The 27,121-nt window shown below is 40.0% G+C and overlaps 2 protein-coding genes and 1 long non-coding RNA gene across 13 annotated transcripts in view; 1 reads left to right on the top strand and 2 right to left on the bottom strand.

Moving 5' to 3' along the window:
- Positions 1 to 1,167: 1,167 nt before the first annotated feature.
- On the bottom strand, positions 1,168 to 7,062 carry SRP19 (signal recognition particle 19). Its single transcript, XM_082075571.1, has 5 exons — positions 6,947 to 7,062; positions 5,388 to 5,463; positions 4,351 to 4,422; positions 2,832 to 2,943; positions 1,168 to 1,812 (listed from the first exon to the last, which is right to left on the bottom strand). Exons 1-5 carry the CDS (start codon positions 6,988 to 6,990, stop codon positions 1,679 to 1,681), a joined length of 438 nt encoding a protein of 145 aa, XP_081931697.1. The 5' UTR covers positions 6,991 to 7,062; the 3' UTR covers positions 1,168 to 1,678.
- A 343-nt stretch (positions 7,063 to 7,405) lies between these two features.
- Positions 7,406 to 15,508, top strand: LOC309451025. Its single transcript, XR_014186165.1, has 3 exons — positions 7,406 to 7,640; positions 10,245 to 10,380; positions 15,376 to 15,508. It is a non-coding gene; the product is annotated as an uncharacterized lncRNA (long non-coding RNA).
- The window catches only part of APC (APC regulator of WNT signaling pathway), a 108,729-nt gene continuing 92,060 nt past the window's right edge, over positions 10,453 to 27,121 (bottom strand). For all 11 annotated transcript variants that reach the window (XM_082074392.1, XM_082074399.1, XM_082074401.1 and 8 more), the window contains one exon: positions 10,453 to 26,927. In XM_082074392.1, coding sequence (XP_081930518.1) covers positions 20,357 to 26,927 — 6,571 coding nt within the window. In that variant the 3' untranslated portion in view covers positions 10,453 to 20,356. The remainder of the gene's footprint in view (positions 26,928 to 27,121) is intronic.

Genomic DNA, 27,121 nt, shown 5'->3' with positions numbered 1-27,121 from the left:
GCAGAAAAAAAAATGAAGACATCTGTATAAGACCACAATCAATCACAGCCTTAGAACATAGTATTTCTTCTCTTAAGCTGTTCTATTTCAGAGAGCCTACACACCTGTAGAGGGTTTGGTTTGAGGTACTTTGTCAGGGCAGCTTTCGGATTTGTTACAACTGCAGTGAGAATTTGCCTCCTTCACAAAACAATGCAACAGAAGAACCACACTTACAAAGTACTACAGACAGGAAATACAATTTGAACTATTCACAAGTCAAGGGCTCTACACAGATACACTACTCGTACCCATCGATATCCATTTCCAGGGGCACTGGTAACTCACCATCTATTTGAAAAGATGCAGTTGTGTGGAACAAGAAGTATAAGGATATAAAAGAACTCAAACAACCAGCACAAGTAACTTGAGCGGGGATCTCGTCATCAAGAACTTCATCAAGTTTCATTACTTCAGAATAGCCATTAAATGTCTAGATACATTTTGTATGCTATTTATCTTTACAATGGGAAAATGGTGATGCCATAGAAAAGCATACCACATAGACAAAAAAGATAAATACAAAAGTAGAACATTGCCACAAAAAATTATTTAAAAAAAAAAAAAATTGGATAACTTGCTGTGAAAGCATCCAATTTACTTTGTTTTCCTATTGTAAGGATTAGAAAACTCATATAGGATTTTTGTTTTTAAACTCTAAGCAGGTACTGTTGCTTCTTTTCCAGTCTCATATTAACTGAACTAGATCTCATTTAACTTGCACAGTACATTTCCTAATTACTTCAAAGGAACCTTGTTACTGGACAGCTGTTCTGACAAACTCACCTTCTCCAAATAACTTTTTGTCCCTGTCTGTATGCTACTTTAAACAAAACCAAACCAACCAAAAACCCCAAATATTTTAAGTTACCAGACACTGCAAGTCTCAGACATCTGCAATAGGATTAGACAGGTAGAAAATAAAGCTATGTTTCCTAGCCCCTCAAATAACAATCCAAAAGAGGATAATATAGCATCTCATATTATACAAGACACAAAAGGGAGCTATTTTGTTTCAAATTAACTTAAAACTTTACATTATCATTACAATATACATCACTGACTTCTTTAAAACAGGCTGTGGAGGAAAAAATAACTTCTAGAACAAGTATTCTATAAAATTACATGTTTCATAATTAACGTTACCTTTATTGGTACACCTGATAGCTGTGAAAGATTAGCAAAGGAAGTTTACAGAGTGACAAGTTAATCGATTTACATTTTTCTGCTAAGACTCTCCAGAGCTAAGACAATCACTTCTCTAGCATAGATAAATGCTTTACTAAGGCAACCAGTTTTCAGATATCTAGTCTGCATGAGAGTATTTATTTATCAAAAGCTGCATATTTCTTCTGGAAATAATAATTCTCCCACCCACCCCATTTGCTTATGTTTCTCTCCACTTTTCAAAGTGAATGCTAGCTTCAGACTTGCAGGTTGTGTGTGAACACAGATTTATTGTTACACAGATGTGAGGCAGCTACATGCATTCAGTTCCAAGAAAAGCAGGCACTTCTCCTCAGCTTCACCTGTTTATTTCTTGCTTGTATCTTTCACTTCAAAGTTGTAGGACTAACGTGTCCCTCCACATTTGTGGTACGTACAATTATGTGATGTAACAATTATTCCAGATGTGAGCTCATTTCTTTTTCTTCCCTTTACCTTTCTTGCCTCCCTCTCCTTGCTGAAGACTTTGATCACTACCTCCCATCTTTTGGGTTCTTGTTTTCAGTTTGGGAATGGTTTCTGCAGCATACAGCATCACTGATTTACCTAAAAATACACAGAGAGATCAATGTACACCTACTATTTTAAGAACATCTGCATAATTTTCAAAGTTAGAAACTTCAGCCCCACTTTAGATTTCTGTTTATGTAGATATCAAGTCTAGGAGTTCTGCTTCTTTCCCCTGTGTAGCTAGACGTTTGTGAAATACTCCTCTCAGCATTTTTTTTTAAATTTTAAAAAAGTGCAGGACGGATAGAAGAGTGGAAAGGACAATCTCTGAAGTACCTACACTCTTCCTGTTACTCTTTCCATTCAACTCATAATGGCCTAAAATACTTGGGACAGAATGACCAGGCAAAAGCTACAAGCATTTTCAGAAAGGCACTGCTGTCTTCAAGCAGGAATATGGTTTTAAATGACCTCCTCCTGACCAAAAGCACTCCTATGCTACTCTAGACTCAGTATTCTTCTTGCTTTTTAACGTATTTGCTTCTTCAGAGATATATTTACTTTCGTTTTACACAGCGATTAATTTTCAGGAAAAATGCAAAAGACTAAATTACTTGTTGTTCAAGATGAACTGTTCCTATTACTTAGTTAAATTGTTAATTTATGAAAATGGCCAGCAGAATACTCAACTGAAGTCAGTATTGTATTTTATCAATTTTGCATCCATACTGGTGCCTAGCTGATGTATGTAACCTAAGAAAATGGTGGAATTTAGCCACTTTAATACCAAAACCTCTGTTTTAACTGTAAAGAAACAGTCAGCCAAAACTGAACGGCTGCTATGTTCAGCATAGCAATCACACAACACTCCCCACAATCCCCTCCAGTGTAAGCACTGAGAAACAGCAGGGTCAAAGACAACAGCATTTTACAAACTCCACCCAGTGCTCACTCACAAACACGACTTGGTTGATTTATGCAGGCAAAGAAATTAATGTAAAGTTTAAAAATTTATAATAGTAGAACTAATTAAGCAAGCTGGTAACGTAACAAAAGAAACAGCGACGTTCTGTTTTCTTAGCAGCTGAAGTACCTAACCCAGGTACTCTACTCACGTGTTGGAAACTGTGGTAAACACGGGTTGCCATCATCTTGTTTGAGCTGGATTCGTACTCTACCTCTGTACTGCACATCTCTGTTCCACTCTCTAGGATACATCTTATTTTTCTGTCACAGCAAAGGAGAAACTTATTAGAGTAAGTATTGGAATAATTTTCTGCAAAACTTGTCAGGGAATTGATCTAAGTCATAGCAGCCTGGAATTCTGAGCAGCAGCTCTCTAGCAGCATCACCCACCCTTTAGCCACTGCAGTAGCATCCAAAACTATAGCATAACTTTTTTTTGGAAGTACTCCTGCAACCAGGTACTGGTACTGAACAGTTTAGCAAGTAACCTGCTAAGGGAATTGTTTGACTCCCCCACCATTCTGCACTGCAGTGACACAGGTTTTTGTTCCATCTTCACAGCTACAAAACCTTCTGGACACATAGACAGAGTATGTCAGCATAGCACAGCCTGAAGCCCACTGCTTTTGGATACTCGTAGACTTAATTTTTGTTAAAACGTTACAGATTTCTTACACTGGTACTGGCCATTTCACGGGCTGGTATGAGCTAACAGGATTATACTCAAGTTCTGAAAAGCAAAGTAATTTTATAGTGGTTTTTGGATACCAGTCACACTCTTACACGAGGACTTGAATTCTTTAGTATAAAGAAGTGATAGAAAATAAAACAGCATCTTGAATTAACCATTACTTCAGAAAATGAACTGCAAAAAGACACCTGTCTAGAAGCTCAGAATCACTCCCAAAGAAAAAGGTAACCAACTTAGATTATTTAAAGAGCAAGAAGGTATTGCAGTAAAACAAACAAACAAACAAAAAACCACAACAACATTCTCTGACTAAAACGGAACTCCAAAAGACCCTGAAGATTTCAAGCATCAGAATTCTGTTCCCACAGGACACTAATTCTGAAAGGTAATAATCTTTCATTAAAAACATGCTTTTTAAAAAGCTTAATTTGCAGAGTTGCCGCTTGCAAAATTACACACTTTTAGGCATCTAGAGTAGTATTCTCAGGAGGATTGTTACATAAAAATAATTTTTTTAGAAGCTTAGAAGTGGCATCATCTCAGTGACCTGGGTTACTCCTGCCTTGCATACAGGTTTCCAACATTTACTGGGTGCTTCAAAAAGATTGACCAAATTTGAAATCATTGTATCTCTGCAACCACAAACCACCCATGAATGAAACTCTTACAGTGCATACGACAGACAGAGGGAATGTTGAGCATTTATAAAAAGGTTACTAAAATCTGATAATACATTAAACCACTTGTAAGTTTTCGTGTAATTGTAACATGCTGGGTCCACCTTTTTGAAACACCCTGTACTTCATTATTACAGTTAGTCATTACTCAAAGCGAGCAAATATTTTGTCTGATAATAAAAACTTCTCAATTGTAATCTATCCTGTAATAAAAGATAAAAGGAATGAAAGAACAGAGACACATACCAAGGTGTGGGAGTTTTTTTGGTATGTTTTGTTTTGTTTGTGTTTTTGAATTACCTCTAATAGCACATTGAATCCAACTGCTGCACATACATCTTGGATTTCTGTAGACGTAGGATTCTCAACAGCCTGTTGAAACAATGTGTTACAGTTAATTGTTTTTCAATTATGAACTACCCATACAGTAACAGCTAGCAGTTTCCCACCTATACTCTATAACTAGAAAAGGTAGATGGGGGAACAAGGTACTTCAAGTAATGGCAAATCTACTGTAGAAGTCATCTGTGAGCACTCCTATGGTCTAGAAAACATAAAAAAAAGATATCTGTAAAACACGAAACAGATGAGACAGAATATATTAGGGCAGGAACAAGTAACAGAATTGCTTAGGAAAAAGAATTTAAATTAAATAACATTTATTGTATTTAAAAATTAAAAAAACAAACAACGCTAACACAAAAGCCATGAATCAGCAACAGCAGACTTACAGCAACGACAGGAGAAAAGAACAGAAACCTTCTAGGCACAGGGCAGCAGGCTCCTCCCATAGACAGATCTCTGACAGGCAACTTGTGTGCTCAAGAAAGATTTTATTTTTAATTGTTGTCAGAAAAAAACCCAACCCTAAGCAGTGAGAGAAGCCCTTTACTTCTTCCAGAACTGCTTGCTAAAATATTATAAAGGAGATGATGAAAAGCTATGTCCAGACAGATTAAAAGCAACAACTACCAAGTCTATGTGCCATAAGCATTTTAATTTCTATCCTTCACAGCAGCAAAGGGGACAGGGCACAGGTACATACTGTCAGTCACCAAGTAAACAATCTTCAGCTAGCTATTCTTCTCTGCATCACGTTCAGTCTTGGCAAACTACTTATATACAGAGGCTGAGTGCATTAAGTTTCTCATTACTTCACCTGCTTTTCATATGCTGACACTAGGTTATCTCCAAATACACTGTAATTTCCAGTTATAGAGCTGCTTGTCATAGGGGATAGAAAAGATCAACAGCTTTTAGATTTATTTTCCAAATCTCTGCACACTTATGTACAGCAAAACAAAACACCATTCTTTCCCTGCCACCCACAAAATTACTTTGTCTATAGGTATCCTTCTTCCTTCTGCTATTGTCTTCTTGTTATTCAAATACGCTGGATAAATGCAGATGAATCTAAAAAGAGAAAACAGTGAGTTTAAGTAACATCAACACCTTACTTGCTTATGCAACATTTTCTTAGTAAAATTAAAAAATCTCATAGCTACAAAGTTCCCACAGCAGCTTAGAACCACATATTTTCCCTAGACCAAGCAGTGAGACATTGCAAAACCCCATTTTTGAGCTATCCAGGACGCTTCACGACTATTTGGCCGAAACGTTCCTTGCACGACACCACTTTTCAGGGCACAGTGTGTACAAAGCAAGCACTACCTATCTTGAGAAAAAAAAAGGTTAAAAGAGAATGTTTTGACCCATTTCTTAAATCCCTGAAACACAGAAGAAAACACACACATTTCCCTGAAAATAACTAAAGAAGTCTTCCTGAAAAGGTTGTAGGACACTAACTGCTGACAGAAGCAAAAAGCAGGTTTTTTTTTCTTCCATGGATTGGCTTTTTTTTTTTTCCTACTCACACACATAACAACTCAAATTTGGGCAAGCTATAAAGCCTCTGAAAAGCTATACTTAGAAATTTGCTTAAGGTTTTTCATTAGCTTTAAGCCTGTTGAATACATACAGGTGACAAGAATGACAGAACCTCAATTATACCTCTTATCAGACAGAAAAAAAACCCTCAACTAGCTGAGGCCTACAAGGAGAGGCTGCAGAATACCTACATTTGAGTGAGAAGCTATAGTGGCATAATAAGGAATCAGAGGCTGAGAAGATAATCTGGAGCAGACTCATATTCAGTTAGCTGGAGACACTGCTCTTTACTGCCTCCCAGGAAACATTTCTCACTGCCTCTAAAACTAGCCTCAGTCATCTCAACTTCCATTACTCTTCCAAATACCTGTTCACTGATATTTTCCTCTTTATGAAACAACTGGTACTTTTGTGTAAATGGCAGAGTTTTGCCTAGAAAACTTCCAGCCTCATTACTGACATTTACAGCCGTGAACACACGGCAGTGATCAGCACCTCCTCTTGGTCAGTTTACCTTAGTTCTAAGCTTTAAGTGACACAATCCGTCACCAGAACGGAAGGACAGTTCAGCATAAAGCACTCCAAAAACAGACGCTGCCAAACCCCGACCTCCCACTTCACAACTTTCCCCGGCGCAGCGCGAACCCGCCGCCCTGCCCCGCAGCGGGCGGCCCTGCGGCCGGTTCCCCACCTCGCTGCGTGCGAAGGGAAAAGCGGCCGCTGCCCCTGGACACTGCGCGGGGAAACTCCGCACACCAGCCGCACCGCGCCCCAGCCTGCGGCCCTGTTCCGTGACGGGTTACTGTAACAGCACCGCACACACTCCGACAAGTTATCAGAGCTGCAGGCCTGACCCGCCGCCCCGGGCCGGCACGGTCCTTCCCGCCTGGGCCGCCCGGGCCCCCACCGCCGCCGGATGCGGCCCTGACGCACTCCCGGTCCCGGCCCGCTCCGGCGAAGAGTGCCGACAGCCCCCACCGCGGGCCCCAGAGGGCGTGGCTCACGTTACCTCTCCTTATCAGCCGGAGACGCCGCGGTGGCAGCGGCAGCCATGACACCGACGGCCCCACACCACGGACACCGCCAGCCCGCAGCAGCGCCACTCTCCTCCCCTTCGCCAGGAAATCCCGCCCTCCAGGTCCTGGAACTCCATTGGCCAGTAGTGCTGTCTCTAAAAGCGCGTCACCCTATAAGGAAATGTAACGTAAGTTCCACCGCGCCGCGGGCCTCTCCCCGCTCATGCGCCTTTGCGGCGGGAGCGCGGGCGGGGCCGCGGGAGGCTCAGGGGGATGACGGGCCCTTCGGCGGCTGCGTCCGTGGGGCCGGAAGCCCTGCGTGGGGGCGGTTCCGTGCCGAGGACTAGCTGTGGCCGCTCACTGCGTGTCGGAGGCACGGGCCGTGCCGCCGGCTGGGCTGCCGTGCACAGACAGGTTGAGAAGCCACACGGCGGGCGAAGTGTAACGAGCGACCCGCCACTCGGTGCGAGCGGACGGGTTGAGCGGTGTCTCCCATACGTGACGAGTCACCAGAGGGTGACCTTGCACGCCTGGGGGGGCTGTTACAGCGCCGTGCGCTGTGCGGGGCTCGGCGGAGAGGAGGCGGCGGGAGGTCCGGCACTGCAGCCGCTCTGCCTGCCCGGCGTGGTTTGGGAGGGTGCGCCGTGATGGTTCGTACACCCAGTGCGGCACAAGTGCTGATGACAGGTGAGCCCAGAGGGTGGCGATCAGTGGCGGAAATTTAGTTGGAAGCCAGTAACTAGCAGTGCGCCTTGAGGGTCAATAATTGCATCCAGTGGTGTTTAACATCTTAATTAATGCGCGGTATAATGTGGCACAGAGCGCCCTTAGCAAATTCGCAGATGACACCAAACCGGGAGGAGGGTCTGATACACCAGGGGGTTGTGCTACCATTCAGAGGGACCTGGACGGGCTGGAGAAATGGGCCGACAGGAACCTCATGCAGTTCAACAAGGGGAAGTGCAAAGTCCTGCACCTGGGGAGGAACAACCCCAGGCACCAGTACAGGCTTGGGGCTGCCCAGCTGGAAAGCAAGTGGGAAGAACAGAATTTGGTTCCAAGTTGAACATGAGCCAGCAACGTGCCCTTGCAGCAAAGGCCAGTGGTGTCCTGGGCTTCTTTAAGGGGACTGTTGCCAGCAGGTTAGGGGAGGTGATGGTTCTGCTCTATTCAGCACTGGTGAGGCCGCACCTGCAGTGCTGTGTCCAGTGCTGGGATCACCCATACAAGACAGACAAGGACATACTGGAGAGAGTCCAGCAAAGGGCCAGCAGGATGATGAAGGGACTGAAGCATCTCTTCTTTGAGGAAAGGCAGAGAGAGCTGAGACTGCCAGCCTGGAGGAGAGAAGGCTCAGGGGGATGTCATCAATGTATGTACACACCTGAAGAGAGGGTGCAAAGAGGACAGAGCCAGGACCTTTTCAGTGGTGCGCAGTGACAAAACCAGAGGTGATGGGCACACACTGAAACACAGGAGGTTCCCCCTGAACATGGGGAATTTTTTTTTTCCATGCAAGGATGACCAAGCTGTGGCACAGGCTGCCCACAGAGGTGGTGGAGTCTCCATCCTTGGAAGTACTCAACAGCCATCTGGACATGGCCCTGGGCATGTTTTAGGCTGCCCTGCTTGAGCACGGGGTTTGGACCAGATGACCTTTAGAGGTCCCTGCCAACCTCAACCACACGGTCACTCTGAATTCCACATGGCACTGTTGTGCACTGTTACAAGTTAAACTTCATGCAACAGATATGTATCAGGGCAAAGAACTGAAGGTATTTATTCAATATTTATCCATATTTTTTTTTCTGCTCCACCAAAACATCTGGCTCCCTGCGATGGAAACAAGAGGAGCGTGCTGAGACTCAGTGCAACACAGTGGTATTCCCAGGGAAGAACTGCAAATACAGTTCATGAAAACTAGGGAAAGTTATGGAAAGGCTTCAGGAAGAATCATGGTGGCATTTGGCAGCTGTTAAGTTATTTGGCCTATTCAGTCTTTTGAATGATGGGCAGTTTTGTTTCTTGTCTTTGCTCTCATTATGTCAGAAGTGAATACACTGTACAAAGCACTACAGGAAATAAATATGAACAGCAGCTTTAAAAAATGTGATTGCAGCTGTCTGGTAGCAAGGCAGTGATTTGGCAGCAGCTCACAAACATGACTCAACAAGCTCCTCTGCTAAAAGAAAAAGGTTATGTGAGCTTTGTTAAGTTACAAAGGAAGCTTTTGATGCAATAGTTGTCCAGTGCTAATGACATATTTTTGGAGGGTGATCTCCTGAGTTCCATCAAGCTGCTGATACAGAGTTGAGTGTACCTAAGAGGTCATCTATTACAATATTTTTTGTTGCTTAAACACAAAACATTCTCATCTTGTTATTGCTAGTTGGTAATGGATTTCCTGTGATCTTTGCACAGTGTTTTTCTTTGAAGTTTCCATTGCATACACACACACACGTGTCTACTAAATTATTTTCCATTGATATCCCCACCATCTAAAAAGTGTTAGAGCCACCATTACCTTGGGAGTTGCCCAGATTTTCAGTGGTTACTCTGTGCATCAGCCACAGTGGCAGAAGCTTGTTTTGACACCTGCAGTTATCTCCATTCAGTAAGACAGAGGTGGCTGCAGGGGAGATAAGGAGGGACATGGGCAGGTCAGCAGCCTTTGTAGCGTTGGCCGACAAGTATTTTGCCTGCATGCCCCCTGCATGGCAATTGGATCCCACACCAGTGTGGTTGTGCTTCCCAAACACTGGGCTGTGGTCCCTGTGCCTGCAACTGGGGAGAAGAAGGTCCTGAAGCTAAAAAAGGCTTCAACAACCATTTACACCATTTAATCCTCCATGACTGTACACACAATGTGAACTGTGGACAGACTAGCTTTCATTATATTAATTGTGTCTCCATGTGGGCATGCAGTATGCAGGGTATACATCTATCTGACCATTGCTTGAAATATGGTCATCGCTACACGTTACAAATGAAGCTCGTTGCTGTTTGGTTTCATCAAATAATATGCATAGCCCTTTCCTTCTGGTCTGCATAAGTCTGAACTCACCAGAAGGGTATGAACATAAATCTCCCTCTGAAGGACAGTGCTCTAGCAGATGTGAAATTGAAGAATGCTCTAGTGTTTTTAGGAAAAAATGCTAAGAAATACTGATTTGGTATTATCCCAGTTTCATATACAATTTAAAAATATAGGCTAAAATGTAGTGAACCAATCTCAAAATTTACTTCTTCACAGTGTGGTTTGTTTGTTTGTTTTGTTTTTTTTCCCCTTAGATTTCTGCAATGTTTTTAGTTTCTCAGTTACTTTGTAAGGCAATTTCCAGTGCATAGTGGGGTACCATTGGACATCACCATAAGAAACAGTGCTCTGACATTACCTTAAAGAAGGCATCAAATACAACTCCAGTCTGTGAGTAGCATGGTACCATTTTGGCATATTAAGACTGCTCTCAGTCCACTTAACTCAGGACACCAAGAAAGATTTTGTGTATTTGTTTAATGTTGTTATATTTGACAATTGCATGTTATTTTTTTCCTTTGAATTCACACAGCTTTTTAATACCAACATATCAGGTTAATGGCTCCTCTTTTAAATCAATGTTTAAACTCACTGTAACAGAACAAAAAACACATATCCTGTATTACTGGCAATAACAAAGTATTTTTTGCATTTTTTCACATAGAAAAGTAATAAAAAATATCTTGGAAATGGAGTTTGTGGCATTATGGATTGGATTATACACCCTACATGACTGACCACAACAGGGAGAAGCATGTTGTCTTTTCTGCAGATGCTGTTATCACATACCAATCTCCTAATTGGTGCTAGAATTCACAGTATCTTGAAACTAGCATGCCTAAAATAAAGCACTGGGTACAGATATGTCAATTCAATCCTTTCATCACTGTAGAATGACTTCATTGAGTATATGGCATCCTGTCACTGCATTTTTTCTAGTGCCATAAAAAATATATTTCAAACTTGAATTCTGCATATTTCCAGCCTGAGGAATTCAGAGACAGAAGTAGGTCACAAAGCACACTAGCTCAGGCATGTTGTAGCTGCATGTGCTTCCCAAATCTCCATTGTCCCTGACCTCAGAAATTGAATGGTAAGCAATCAAAACCTGACAGCTTTTAAAACTGTAAAGCAGTGTGGAGGGAAGGTGTAATTGCTGGTGAGGATAAGACTCACATACATCTGTAGTAAAATTTCAAGACTGCAAATAACCCTTTGGTTAGTAGCAGGGATCCTACTCTCTAAAAGCTGTGTTAACTTGGTGAGGTTATTCCAGTTTATGTAACTGGAGTGGAAATGCCAGGGAGTGAGCACTGCACCACAAGCATCTCAAGCAGAGAATTCCCTCACTGCAGGAAGCTAGGTGTCCTTAGTCATACTTTTACTTCAACTGTTAAGGGTGTCTGGGAAGAAAAATAGCAAAAAAACCCCAAAAACCCAACACAAACAAAACAAGCCAGCAAGAGCCCTGTACAATTGTGAAAAAGAAATTCAAAGCAGTTGTGATACAGGCTGGTACATTTCACTTGGGATAAAAGGAAATGCCCTAACTAGAAGTGGGGTCCCAAGAAAATGTAGATTATTTGAGCTGACAGAGTTTCTCTGTGTTTTACTGGAAGTGTCGTGTGCAGACGCCAGCTTATTCAGACCTAGCTTACATGTTCAGTTTTCACTAACCTGATGTTACACTGTATAGTCTAAACATGCTAGAAATACCTATATAATAACTGGACTAGCAGAGTCATTTGGGAGAAGGTATATTTTCAGCTAGACTGGTGGAATAGCTCTATACTGGAATGCAGATAAAACACAGAAAAAGGGGATGTAGAGCAAAATCTCAGTTGTTTCAATAGACATTGAAGGGAAGGGGGCAAGCTGACCAGGATTTTCTCCACAATCTTTATACAAGGATTCAAAGTATAGATTTTAAAATAAAATACAGGGGCTGAAGAAAACCCCTAAACACCAGAAAAAACCAAATCCCCCAAACTGTTGAAAATTGAAACATACTTCATGAAATCTGCCTCTTAAGGTTGAAGTAATAGACAAGTTTGAAGTAGGTCTGTCCAACAGAGAACTTTTAACAGCATAAAGAGAAAATAATGCTGTACTTCATCTAGTCTCATAACACTGGTATTTACTTATCATGAAACTTAATTGTGCAGAATTAACCATACCATTCTCAGTATATGCCACTTCTAAAGGACTGTACACATCATTTTCCCAAAATTTATTTTAAAGTTTATTTTAAATCCATAGACTACCCCAGTTCTTTTAACAATCCAAAATCCTGTCTTCTACGTGTTTTCTGAAGAGGCACTACCTCATGCCTATTGCCTACAGAGGCAGCAGCTACACAACTCTATTACAGAGGAAGCATCACTTTTGTTCATCTCAATGGTAGAGGCCAATAAACAATCTTGACCACTTGCAGATCCTTAAAAAGGCATAAACATCTCTAAGATGATGTTCATGCCTTTTTAAGGCACGTGGGATGTTCTAAAGCCACATTAGGCTTGTTTCAATTTGTGTAAGTGCTGCAGCACTAGAGCAGCTGACAATCACAAAGTGGCCTTGAAGCAGCTGTCCTGATCTGTATTCTGTTCAGACCTAACTCTTTGGTCACCTAGACCCAAAAGCCTTTATATACATTAATTTAGAAAGTACAGCAGACAATATATCCAGTATTTCACTGAGATATAGGGGAGACTGTTGGGCACCATATTGCCAAGACTCTATTCATATCCCTATTTAGCTGGCAACAGGAGAACTGGAAAAGTGGAAATAGAAAAATAGGGATTTCTACCCATCTCTCATTCTTTCATATCTGCAAACGCCATGTCTCTTAAGTATAGACTTCAGTTTTACACCCAGTCATTCTTTCGCCTTCTGTTTTAGCTTTGTAGAACAGCTGACAGATGCGTAAAGTCACAATTGAATACAGTCAGTTTGTAAGATCAAAAGGAACCATCAATCATCTGTGTGTGACACAATAATTCAATATTCGTACTAAATTCATAGTTTTCATTTAAGCTAGGGGATTTCTGCTTGTAAGGATTCCCAATGACTTAAAACACTTAAAAGTGTCACATAATCCACCATGGTTGTTCAACAACTCAATTATAGTAAGAAAAAAAGATGCCAACTCCCCTTCATCACACAATGGAATAATAATAATAAAGATTTAAAAAATGGGACTTTTCTCACCATCCATATTTTGACTTAACTTTCGTATCTACCTTCCTGCTTTTCCATAGCTACTTCCTCTCTTAATGTGTGCCATCACAGATCTTACCAATAATCTAGGCCAGATGCATAAGCAAATCTGAATTCTGTCTTATTATGCTTCTCCCCCACTGCCGCAAACAATATGCTTTTTGTACAGAGGATTGTTAGAAGGGGCAGAATTGGGCATAATCTACCTTCATTTGTATTAAATGTAATCACTCAAAATCTCCTTGTTTTCACCATCACTAATGACTTTAGTAATTAATGCTTTTCCTTTATTCTGAATAAAAATCATTAAAATTAATTAATAGCTAGGGAATTTAATTTTCTGATATATATAAAGACTTAAGTGCATCTTCCTCTGGAACACTTCAAAAATAAGGTACCAGCTAATCAGTCTATAAATTAGAACTCATCTTCTCAGCTATAAACAGAGCACTATAAATATTGGAAAACAAAGGGTCTTAGTAACTCAGCAACAGTGTCTCTTTTTTTTAAGTTCAAATGCTTCCAACTATGTCAACGCCTGAAGTGAATATAAGAGTGCAAAATATGTGTGCATATATAAATACATGGTTTTGTGTGTTGGGAATTAATCAATCTAGGTCCCTTAACAGTCTCTAATGAGGGACTAAAGAATGCATTCATTATGGAAAAGAAAGACTTTGGAATTAACTGAGTCTCTGCTGTACTTATGAGTCATAATAATTAAATAAGCCTTCTTGCAAGCCTCTTGTAATTCAGAGATTATGGAATTAGACTGTATTGGAACTAGGTGCTGTTTTATGCAGTTTGTTCTAAAATGAAACATGGACAAGAACAGAGCGCTCTACTGCTGAACCACGTCTCTCAGCTTCTTTTTTCTGCTTGTTTATCTGAGAAGTGACTACCATCAAAATGAAAACTGCATGTTTACAGCATTTGTTCTGATATGCTGAATCATTGCTGAAGTGTCTTAACAGCAACTTCCTTTTAAAACGAAATTATGTTTCTAATACAGCAAACAGACACCTGACTTTAAGTAGTAGCCAAGAAAAAAATTCCACTCTGACAAGGTGCAATCAGGAGGAAATTTTATGTAACACTGCAAGTAATAAATAAATTATGCATAGCAAGACTAAATTCAGAATTAGTATACTGTGAAACAAAATACAGTAGAATAGTTGAAAAAAGAATTAATTACAGAGTTAGGATATAAACAGTAATGCATCTCAGGCAGAAGCAAACAACAAAACTGAAGGAAAGATAATTGTGGGCTGAGTTTGTTAAACAACATTTACAGGTGGGAAAATGCATCTGATCTCAGAGAACGACACCTTAATTACTTGCAAAGAACCAGCATGAAAATTCCATGCATGTGAAATCCCACCAGAAAGCAGGGCATTAGAGATACTGTTTGTAAGCATGGCTTGAGGTCTCGACAGAAGTGCATTTTACTGAGTGAACAAGCTCTCTCTACATCTTCCTGGTATTATAATTGCAATTCCACAGCCACTAAAAGCAAAAGATGCTTTCACAAACAGCAAAATTAGAACAATTTCTTGAAATCTTGAAGTGGCAGAAATTCATAAATACATAAGCTTGTAACTATGTGGAAATTTCCTAAGAAAAGTTATTTGCAAAACTATGCTAGGGAGACATCACCCAGTCTTAGAGTAAGTAAACAGCACATCTGGTAAACTGAAAGTTGACAGCAGAAAACCTATGCATTAACTACATACTTTATATTCATCTTGGCATAACAAATTCATTGACACCTACATTAATTACTGTTGTGAACTCTTAAGCTCTTCAGCACCACACCAAATCCCCTTGCAATTCCTATATGTAACCAAACACAATACATAACCAATTAACTTACCATTCTGACTAAAAACTCAGCCTTAACTACATTAACATTCTCTATAAACACATTTACAGATACAACCTTTTATTCTGCATATAAGAGACTATGAAGCAGGAGTTATCTTTCTATATGTGATTTAAAATGAAAATAGTGTGGGCACCTCTTCCGGTTATACTTATAAGTGCAAACAAGATGGCTGTGGAACCAGAGAGTGAATACATTTGGGTAATTTGGTATTAATAAGGTCCTCAAAGTTTTAAACATGTAGAGGAAGTCACGCTTCCTATTAACCAACACCTTCTGATTCACAGCTTCATCCAAATCACACATCTCATTGAGAACAAAGCTGCCAGGTGGATGAGACTTCGCAAGGCATTACAGTAGAACTGTGAAGTTACATTTAGGTGCAAGTCTACACGATCACTGGTGACACTCTGACGGCTGTTCATGCTACTTAATGAAAGCTACATGAGAAATGACAGTTCAGGAGCCATCTGGTAACAGAAGAGAATAGAAGAGCTTGTAAGAGTCCACCGAAACATTTTCCAGATCATCCCTACAAGTTGTACTGTCTTTATTAGGGAAGGGATTTGTTCTCTCCCTCTTCAAGCCTCTTCCAGAAAACTAATTGCAATAAATATATATATATATAGATATTTTATTGGAAGGATTTACTACATTGAATTTAATAATGCAAATTTAAAAACTGTCATCTAGAAGTTTACATACAGTAAAACAATTTGGTTTTTGTGTATTTTTGAAGTACTTTTCCACAAGCACAAACTACAGACTGTTGTAATACTTTTGAAGTTAGTTATCAGAATTTCCAGGATGAAAGATTTACCCAAACAAAATATATTTAAATGCAAAGTGCTAGCAGCCATTAGGCAGAAGTTCAGAACGAACAATAGTTAAAGAGTAAAATATCCCCAACTTTAATTTGCTTTTGCTGTCTCAAAAAGGTTGAAGACAGGTCTGAAACTTGGCATAGTGGCTTAAAAATGCCTGTAATAATTTGATCCAACACACTGACCACCCATAAAGGAAACCATCCCAACCTTCTTCTACCAGCCCTAGCTGTTTATTTTCCTTGCTGCTGGCTTGGGTGGCACTTGTCCAACTGTGCTGCACAAATTCAGCACACTAAGGCAGCATTAATCCTGCTCCCCCAGCAATTCTCCTAGGTAAGGGAGGAGTTGGTCCACTGAAGGGTCAGATAAGTGCCAAGATTCACAGCTAGGGACATGGGCAGGAAAAGAAAACTTGACTTCTAATAGTGCATGCTGTTGATTCTAGAAATAATATGGACCTTTATCTTTAAGAGGAATGAAAAAGCTAATACACTGTTCTCTTGGTAATCTCAATTTCTGTTAAGAGGGTGAGGATGGAGTTAGGAAGCACTCCAAAGCAGCCAAAGAATTCAGCTGTCAGATTATCAGACAAAGTTTTGCAGTTTCATGGTGCACTGGTATACTCTCAAAATAAAACCTCATTAATTTATGGACAAATTGTTCTCTCTCCTGTGCATCTTATACAATTTACTAGAGAAGATCTGAAAGTCCATCCCTGGGTCAACATGGCTGAGAGTCTCAGAAACTGTCAGTTTTCTTTCCCTCCCCCTTCACCCAAGTCACAGCAACTAACTTCCCAAAGCCACCAAAGGTACTAGTCTATGCTGAATACTGCTGCCTACTGAAGTTCATAGCATAAACTATACTTGTATTCTGCAGAGAAGCCCAATATATTCCAATCTCATCAGGAAATCTTGGCAAGGCTCTCGATTTTAAACTGTCATTTCTGACACAGTGTCAAGAACTAAGGTTTCAGGGGAAAATATTCAGCTAGAGAACTGCACATGAAAAATACAAATAGATTAGTTCCCCTTTAGAGTTTGCAATATTTAGTCAGAACAGCTTGCACAGAAATTGAGCACTAACCTTAGTGGTGGCATACTGCAAGAAACTAAAATCAATGTACCTTTAAAAAGGTGAACTAATTAGACTTTGTGGGGAGGTCATGGTTCTGCTTTTCACATCAAGAGGACGAAACTATAAAATCGGTCTGAAATGAGCTTTACAAGTCTATTTTCAGTATAAGCTGATTTTTAAGTACAAGTTTGATACGTTCTGGATATGGCAAGCTAATTCAAGGACAACTAAAGGTGTGAGCATAAGTCACATAAGTTGTACCAAAATCGGTAGAAAGAAAGGCAGTGCATCCCGTAAGAACAGTAATGCTAGTCTTTGTTTCCTTAGCTCCTTGCTTTTCTTTGTTTTGCCTCGACATAAAAAATGTCCTTTTACCTGCTGTGGCGACTTTCTAAAAATAAAACCAAGGAACAGCAAATCTTTAGCAGCATAAATACAATCTATCACAAATCCACACATCATTAACAAAATCCAAGACCAAATATACTTATTACAGCCATTTTTCATGTTTGATTTTATATCCCCATCACTAGCATAAATCAAACATCATGGATGTCCTTAAATATTCTAAAAGGCTCTTAGTGGACACTAAGTATTTTAGATAAAGAATCAGAGAAATGTAGATGTGGAAGGCATTTCAAAAGATCACCTAAGCCCATCTCTGCACACAGGCAATATGAAATATACTACAGTCCATCCCTATGAGATGTTTCATAAACCTCTTCTTAAAACTTCTATAATGGAAATTTAACAACTCCCATGGGAAGCATATTTTAATGTATCACTACCCTTACAGTTTGAAAGTTTCTCTCATCTGTCTTTGCTACAAATAAAGGTTGGTTATGAGGATATTAAGAGAAACTTCCCAATTACAATGATCATGAAGTACCTCCAAGACTGTCTAGAGAAGCCACTACAATTTTCAAAGACATTCTGGTGTTTGATACACATACAACTATTTATTGTTTCACCTCATCTTCTGATTCAATCACTTATAAAACTGAAATCAGAATTCCTTTACTGAGATTGACTTTACCTTTAAATTCTTAAATGGACAGGACATAGATGTAAAGCTGGCATTAAACAACTATCCTGGATTACGTGGTGTAACTTCTTCTTAGTAGTTAAAAGACCAGCACAAAAGAAGTATCACATGATTTATAAGAAAAGTGGTCTTGCATTTTAAACTCAAGGACAGAGTTCTGTATTCTACTCCACTAGCAAGTCCTGACTTTGAATACATTATATAATCTGTCTCTATTTCATCTTTAAAAGGACACTAATATTCGTAAGTGAAGACAGTGTATGCAAAATATTACCAATGCTTGTTAACAGATTCCCCAGATAATACAGAAACATGGCGTATCTCTAAGCAAATCTGACAGGAAGGAAAGAACAAAAGAGCAAATAAGATACCATTTTTGCTGAACAGGTATTTTTGGTATTGGCTTTTATCTAAATTGACTTGCATCTGCTGATAGAATCTCAATTCTGTTCATAAGCAGTACATCCCATGGTGAATTCAAGATAAAAATGGATTCAATATCAGATGAAGTACAAAAGCCACAGATGTGATACACTCTGCAACTGTCTAAAGCTACCATAAAGGTAAACTGCTCTATTTCAGGGCTTCCTGAAATCAGGGCATTTTGAATCCTGAATAGAAATTATTTAAAATGCTAACTTCAGAACAGTCCAGTTGAGATACAACAAAACTGACATACCATTTCACGTTTTGTTCAGTCATGCACAGAATGTTTAATGTTCTGTTCTCTCATGTTTCTACTTTAAACCAATTCTCATCTAAATCCAGGCTATATTTATCTTATTAAAGGACAAATCTATCTTTTCGGCATTGTTCTAGCATGAACTGTATTTGCACATCAAAAAGGCTTGAGGCAGCAAATGTCCTGGTTTGTGAATAAAACATTTTTTCTACTATGATAACAAATTTCTTACTGCCATGGGATTCTTGCAATATTTCCCCCTTCACAATTTTTAAAAAATAAATTTAAAAAATGCACGGAGATTTCAAGTAGAATTAAGATTTCATCTTATAGTCACTATTTCACATTCTATATTATATCCCCAAATTAAAAAAAAATCTTGTGTTTTACAAATATTATTTTTATACATACAATATTGTTTCAGGCTTGCAGTCAAGAAAACAATTATACTGCTTGGCTACTGGAAATACCCTGCCTTTAGCCTTGTTATGCACCTGAGATGTGTGAAAACTGTCTCACAGAATATATTACAGAAGACCTAGGGCCTGATCCTGCAACTGTTACATGCATCCTGCAACAACCATTTGTCAGTGATAAGGAAGAACGAATACTGGAGGTGCAAGATTCTGCTGGATCAGGCCTTAAGTGTACGTGCATTATACAACACATTATATGGTGACATCTCAAAATAAAATACTGTATTTTTATGTAATGCAGAAGTAACACACACAACTTACATATAGTAATAATTTATTCTGAAATGTCCATTTTAGTCTCTGTTGAGACATCACCCATGTCTCATTAATAAAAGAGCAGCCATCTCACCTCAAATACCAGAATATACAACAAGTTACAGCATAGCAAAAAAAAAAAAAAATCTACCTACTTTAAGAGAAAATCTAATTCAGGTAAAATAATTTTCTTCAAGGTTTTACAGTTACACAGGTTTCTTTTTTTTTTTTTGTTTTGTTTGTTTTTTTCAGGGCACAAAGTGTAAATTGTTACACCACAACTATCTATGCACATTATGTGACCACAGAAATGTTAATCATTACTTCAGAAAATGAACCATCAATTCCATTCATGCAGAAGAGCAGGCTGGGAAAGCTTGTTCAGCAGAAACCATATTACTGTGAATTTCACAGCCACATGATTAATTATTGGGTTAGATGGACCCATGAATACTAAAACTGAGTATACTTTTTTGCATAAATAATACCAGTTCTTCCCTGATGTAGTTTAAGTCAGTCTGTAATCTAGAAATGATTGATAAAGCAATATGACTGTTATCACCTCTATCTGCAATGTTCCGTGATTTCAACAACAAGCAATATTTAAAGTATTATGGGATGGGATGCTAATTTAATACGTTAAACATACTGTACAAATCTACTTGCATTAGCAGTTTTATTCCAAACTGTCAATCAGGTATTCCTCCAAAATATTACCAGTGAAGACAAAGTATACTATCAAATATGGCTTCCAGAACAAGGACCTTCTAACAAGAATCAAAGCTATTTACAACAAATAGAAACAACAAAAAAAATCAATCCCCATTTTTTTTAGTTTCGTTTGAAACAAAAGTTCTAAGTAGCTGCTGTATATAATACATCAGTTTTATTTATTTTTTGTTGCACTTAAACAGAAGTTACCAGGTAGGAGCCAGAGAGACGTTTAGGACTCTGAGTTCCACCAGAGTCTGGATTTTCAGACTTGGAGTCACGTTTCTTTGTGCTGTTATTTACTGGTGTTGGTATTTGTGATGGCCGAGCAGAACTGTTGTCCACACTACTCTTTCTGCGGCTTGGATTGTAGTTGAAAGGCGTCACTCTTGCTGCGACAGCACCAATGGGGGAGCTATGTTTGCTCGAGCTACTGGAACTGAATGGTGTACGCTCACTTACAGTACTTTCATTGTTTTCTGGTGCAGAGACAGGATTATTCTGCAGAGGCTTTGTTTCAGTGCCTTTCTTGTCTGGACTGTCCATCTGAAAGAAAGAGTTCAGACGATTTTCTAAACCAACGGTACGAACAGGAACACCTCCATTCCCTGGGGTTTGTTTTTCTTGAATCTCTTTAGAATCTTTACCATTCACACCCCCTTTTTCTGAAACACTGTCAATAACAGGGGGAGTATTTCCAGTTGGAGACCTTCCAGATCGAGGATTATTAATTGGGCAGTCCTCTATCCTCACCCACACATCCTCTGTCTTGGAGACAGCTGGTGCCATCTGATAGATGAGAGTTTTGGAATCAGAGCCATTTGTGGTACCCGAGGAAGAATGCTGAGGATCATTTATTATCTGAGGAATTTCATTTTCCTTTATTTTTCTCCAAGTACCTTTTGCTGGTACTTGGCTTTCTTTGTTTTGCTTGTGTCCAGAAAGAGAACTTCCGGGTTGCTTCTCATCTTCACTTTTTGCCTTTTCACTGGATTCTGAAGAGGCTGACAGAATTGAGGAGGAACTTCCAGTTCTTCGCCAAGTGCTTACACGAGGAAGCGATGAGGAATGCTTACTATGTTCACGCTTCCAAGTTCCCGATCTATTGATTGGCAATCTAGATGGACTCTCAGAATGAGAACGGGCTATATCATGACGTTTTGCTGGTCTCCCATCATACTCTACAGAAGGGCTTAGATTAGGGGGTAATTTTCGCCAACCACTAGTCTGGGCAGTTGAATGAGTGGATATAGACATATCAGGAAGAGATGGACTTAAAACTGGGGTCTGTAGTTGGGACCTTGTGGGAGAATCTGGCCTGGAAGGAGACAGAGATTCGAATGAAGCTGACTCTTCTAATTTCCGTCTTAGAGTCGGGCTTGGAGCTTCTTTAATAAAAGTTGACTGACGAACGAGAACAGGTCTCTCGGATCTGTCAGATTCACTTCCACTAGATTTTGTGGATGACATTCGGGACAGCTCAGTCTTTTTGTTTGATCCACCACTACTGAGAGCTTGGTTTAACCCTTTTGAGGCAGACTCACTTCGTGGAATGCTACTGGTACTCTTAGGTAAGGCAGTTTGTTTTGTAAGGTTTTGCTGGCTCATCTGCCTGCCTGGTGATGTGTACGACATTCTACCTGAACTTGAAGATTTAGTTGAAGCTGTGCTAGGAGATGATGTCCTTGGCAACTGAGACAGTTTGTTGGGAGGACTTATACCATTCCTTCCTGGAGAAATTGAGGTTCGGCCGGGAGATTGCAGAGGCCTACTTAATGGCTGCTGTTGAGGTCTAGAAGGAGTGGAGTCTCTGGATCCTGATCTAGAAGGTCCTTTACTTGACCCACTCTGGTTCAACCCTGATGGCTGCCTAGTAACAGGAGATGGCTCAGGTTTCACTGATGACTTGACTCCTCTTGGAGAACTAGTCAAACTTTGGCCTTCACTGGGACTCTTGGAATTTGTGTTTTTGAGTGGGGGACCTTTTTTGGAAACAGGACTTGTACTTGAAGAACTATGCCGAACTCCTGGAATATGGATCATTGTCCTACCACGTGAAATTGAAGGCACACTTGTCTGTTGTGGTTGCTTCAGCTGGCTTGAAACTTCTGAATTGGAGCGAGCTTTTCCTGTAATTATACTTTTATACACTTTCTTCCCTCCTTTGATTCCCCTACTTTCAGATTCTGCTTTTTTAGACTCCAGTGTGCTCTTCTCTCCCGGTTTAAGAATTCTTGGACCTTTATTACTAGTAAAGGGTTTTTCTTCTTGGTCTGGGGTAAGATGAAATGGTGACCCTAGAGAAATACCAGATTTTAATGAAAGGATAGAATCAGAGTCTGAAGAAGCTTGTCTAGACAACGATGCAGCAGCTGCAGCTTGATGCAAGCTACTAACTATAGAATTTGCACCTTCTTGTATAGCTTTCCAATCAAAGTTCTCTGAATCAGGTGAGAAACCATGTTCTGAATCTGGCCTCTGTATCCCTCTCAAATCCAGTGTTAAGTCTTCTGCCGATATACCACCTGTATTTCTGGGATTACTTTTTTCACTTTCACTCTTTATCCTTGAGGGTTTTTTCTTTTTAGGCATAGCAGAACTAATGCATTCCTGCAAAAGATCGTCTTCTGAGTCAATGCTAAGAGAACTCAGAGAACTGTTTCTAGAGAAACATACAGGAGTATCTTCAACATGAAATGATTTAGGTGCATAACCAGAAGTCTGTGGTCTGTTTGATTCCATTTGTGAATCAGGAGCCTCAGTTCGTTTTGCAGGTTCCCCTTCTTTGTTGTTATTGTTTTCTTGATCAATATCGCTGAGGGAACTAAGAGATGAATTGCGAGAAAAACAAACAGGTGTGTTTTCAATAGCAAAATTCTGTGTCTTCTCATCGGTAGCTGCTCCTCTGTCTGGAATATCTTTAGCTGACTGAGAGAAAGTTTTGGGTTGACTTCTGCTTGTTGGGTGTTTTTGGCAAACTTGTGTCCTGTTACTTGGTTGCTGACTTGAAGATTGTTCTGGATTAGTGCAGTCTTTATTGTCTGTTTCCTTTGCTTCTTTTCCTTTTCTTAATTCTGCCTTCTCCCTTGAAAGGTCAACATCATCATCATCAAAATCTAAAGAACTTAGGGAATCATTCCGTGAAAAACAATAAGGAGTTCCCTCAATAGGTGTGTAATGATGAGGGGAATCAAATGCAAAGCTTCCTCTTACACGTTCTTCATTATTTGGCAATTTGTCATTAAAATCTCTTGAATTATTTTTAAGATTCTGTTTCTTTGCATCTCTGTTCTCCGGATAGCTTCTTTCATTATTAATATTGCTTTTAGGCTCTGTGGTTTTTCTTATACGTGCTCTGTATTCACTGTTTTGGGGAACAGGCTTTACTGGTGATGTTGGCTTCTTTTTCTCACCTTCTGGCTGGTTTTTATTACTTAGTGATGAAGAAGCTTGTTGAATTTGATCCATTATCTTCTTCACTCTGAAAGGTTTGTGACTTTTTCCTTTTGGCATAGCTGAATTAATGCACTCAGCCAGAATATCACCCTCGTCTGTTTTGTCATCATACAGGCCTGGGGAAGTCACAGCTGAGCTTTTTGCTCTCTGAGAATCATCATTACTTCTACCTTCTGTAGGAATGGTGTCTCGCTTTTCAAATTCCCCTGAGTCTGCTCCTGTACCCACATTGTCTACATTGGCCAACTCACTCGGGGGCGATTCTATTGTGAGATCACTCAGAGATGTAGCTGTTGAAAAATTTATTGGGGTACCCTCAACACAATATACCCGTGGCATATCATCTCCTGGTGTAAAACTCACATGCTTTTGGGACTGCAATCTGCTTTGTGAAGGCAAAAGTTTGTAAACTGGCAACTGGCTAGGCTTTCTGGCTACAGGAGGAGGTATTTTTGGAGCAGATCCTTGGGAAGGCTTTTTGGCTTTACGTGAAGACTTGGTTGGCATTGCAGAAATGATACACGCTTCCAGTATTTCAATATCATCATCATCATCAGAATCATCCAAAATGTCTTTTTCTGCTTCAGCAGGCTTCTCCGCTTTCTTCTCTTGGTTATCCTTTGTATCATCTGATTGTTCAGGTTCTGCTTCGTTTCCATGTTCATTTTCATGAACTGGAGGCATTATTCTTAACTCTACATCTTTCTGTATAAACGGCTCATCAAGACTCAGAGCACTCAGGCTAGAAGAGCAGGAAAACCCATCCGGTGTGCTTTCTGTGGCAAAATGTAATAGCGTATCAGCCTCTGGAAGTACCTGAACTCTCTGAACAGCAGCATTTACAGCTGCCTGTCTAGGACCAGGGTCTCTCTTTTCTGCACAAGGTACTTTACCTTTAGCTACCTCTCTTTTTACTTGAACTCCTTGAGCAGGGGGTGGCGTTTTACTTCTGCTTGGAGGCATTGTTTGTCCCGGGCTATCTGGAAGGTCACTGGGACTTATAATACCACTTACCATTCCACTACAAGGCTCACTTTGAACTGAACTAGCAATTGAACGGCTTTCAAAGCTATCCAGGGAACTTACAGAAGTACATCTGCTGAACATGAGTGGTGTTTCCTGCACATAATGTTCTGGTGGGCTTTTAGGAGTCTGTGCACCACTCTTTGAGGGAGATTTGGCACCTGAAGAAAATTCAACAGCTTTATGTCTAGAGGAATCAGAAGGAGACAAACTAGAAGTCTGAATTCTGCTGGATTTTGTTCTGATGTGTTGTGATGTTGATGTGATTTCACTTACTGCCCCTTCTGTAGATAGAGCCCCACTGTTCTCCTTTAGTTCTGCTATCTGCAGTGTGTTATTAGCATCTGTCGCACGTGTGGATTGATCACGTCCTATTTCATCTTCAGCTGATGACAAAGACGACAAAGAGCTACACCTTGAAAAACATATTGGTGTATCTTCCACACAGTAAGTCTGTATAGTTTCCTGATTAATAGAGGGAGTTTTACAGGAGGCAGTCTTTTGCGCATGACCACCTCTGTTCTGTGCAGAATTTGGGTGAAGCTGATTCTGTCTCTTTGAACCAGCTGAGGGGGCTGATGTGTTCCCACTGCTTGAGGAAATATGGTCAGTTTTAGTGCTTTGCACTGAAGAAGTCTTTGAAAAAGTAAAAGATGGCTTCTGAGAAGAAGGAGGAACTTCTGTTGAGTATTTTAAACTATAATCAATTGGCTGATCAACATGATGTTCCTCTTCATTGTACTTTATGCTATAATTAGTTGGTCTGTCTTCCTCTTCATGTTGTTCCTCCTCAGAGTAACGTTCACTATAGTTGGTTGGCTTATCATCATCATAATCATCAACCTGGCACAAGGACTGGTTTACCTTCTGATTCATTCCAAGAGTTGAGCCTACTCTGTTCTGATCTGAGCCATTGGATCCTCTTGATCGGAAGGAAGAAACGCACTCTTGCTGCCCAAAAGGTGACTGATATTTCATATGTTTATCATCTCCACTGTCGGTGTACACAGGGTAGCTTGCATTTTGGCTCCTTGACTGCCTTTGTTCACTTTGTTTCATTTCATCATCTATTATATGCTTAGGCCTTGCCCATCTTTCATTCTGAGAGGGACTTTGTCTTCCAGAATTTAACTGCTCATCTGAGTATTTAAGACTATAATTAATAGGTGTGTCCAGCTCTCCATCATTGTCATCCATGTGATTCGCACTATGAATCTTATGTGCCAAGTCAGCTGGATACTGACCGTAACTACAGAATTTACTTTCATCATCTTCAGAGTAAGATTCAATGGAAGGTTTCATTTGGCCTCTTTTACCATAACCATCACTGCTGCTGACGCTATTTAAGCTATCGTTTGAAGCTCTCTTGTATTCCATTTTTGTATAAGGCACAGGACACGTCCTGCCTGAATTCTCAGATTTAGGAAAGTACGTATTTGAGTGAGTATGGGCAGTGGCTGATCTCCTTGGGCCATTTCTGTCTTCTGTCAAACAGTGCATTTCAGAAGTGGAACTGGAACTTCTGTCTTCTTGTGGAATATGCATGCTTGTTACTTCTTCCATAACTTTGGCTATCTGAGCTGCAGCAGTAGAAATCTGCATTCCTATTCTCTTAGAGGAGTTCCCAGTATTCTCTGCAGCTGGATGATAGGTATTTAAACCTACTTCTAGATCCCTATCAAGACTTCTGTCTTTCTCAGATCGAGAATTTTCTATGTTTCCCCTATTGGAAGAGGAGGACCCTGGCAATACTGTAGTATTTAAATATGGTGAAAGTACAGTCATATTACCAGCATTAAAACTCTCTGATCTGCATACACTATCATCATGCCGACTGGAGTCCAAGACGTACTCACTGTATATATTTTGTTTATGTCTCTGCTTATTACGGTGAGATGCTTTTGGGCTTAAATTATCAATGTTGTCAAAAGTCTCTGATAAATGCTGAGCATCTAATTCTGCTTCCAGAGCCTTTTGTTTTCTGACATGAAGAGATGGTAAGCTTGACCCTGGAGACATAATGTTAGCATCCTTATATTTTGCTGGCCTATTTGCCATGAGGTTTCTCAGAGCTGCAGCACTACCCATGGCTATCATTTTGTGTTTTGAGTGAATGAGATTTTTCAGCATGCTGACTGCTCCCATGTCCCACAGCGCCTCCTGATCCTTCGCGTTTCGTGCAGAAAGATTCCACAGTGTCCCACATGCATTACTGACTATTGTCAAACTGTGCGACTTCAAGTGTTGTAACAAGGTTTGTAAGCAGCTGTTCTCTCGCAAGATTTGCCTGGTGTTGAGTAATTGAAAACAAACATCAGTAAGTGGCATTTCAAAAGGATAAGAGACAATGCAAAACAAAAGCCTATTATGCTAGTGGCAAGTTTTGCCCTTAGAAAGGATAATTATGAGTTCTCCACTGTAAATTTATCTCATATTTCATCTGAATGCTAATCAAATCCTATTACAAATATGAATAGTTAA

This window comes from Streptopelia decaocto (assembly GCF_964273445.1).
Source record: "Streptopelia decaocto genome assembly, chromosome: Z".
Taxonomy (NCBI): Eukaryota; Metazoa; Chordata; class Aves; order Columbiformes; family Columbidae; genus Streptopelia; species Streptopelia decaocto.
This window is presented reverse-complemented; position numbering and strand designations above follow the sequence as displayed.

Bases quoted from the DNA above. Each gene is read 5' to 3' on its own strand.
- SRP19 (XM_082075571.1), bottom strand. From the start codon at position 6,990: ATGGCTGCCGCTGCCACCGCGGCGTCTCCGGCTGATAAGGAGAG. The intron at 5,464-6,946 runs GTAACGTGAGCC...TTCTCTTTTTAG, and splicing joins TCTCCGGCTGATAAGGAGAG to ATTCATCTGCATTTATCCAG. The intron at 2,944-4,350 runs GTAATTCAAAAA...TTGCTGTGACAG, and splicing joins GATTCAATGTGCTATTAGAG to AAAAATAAGATGTATCCTAG.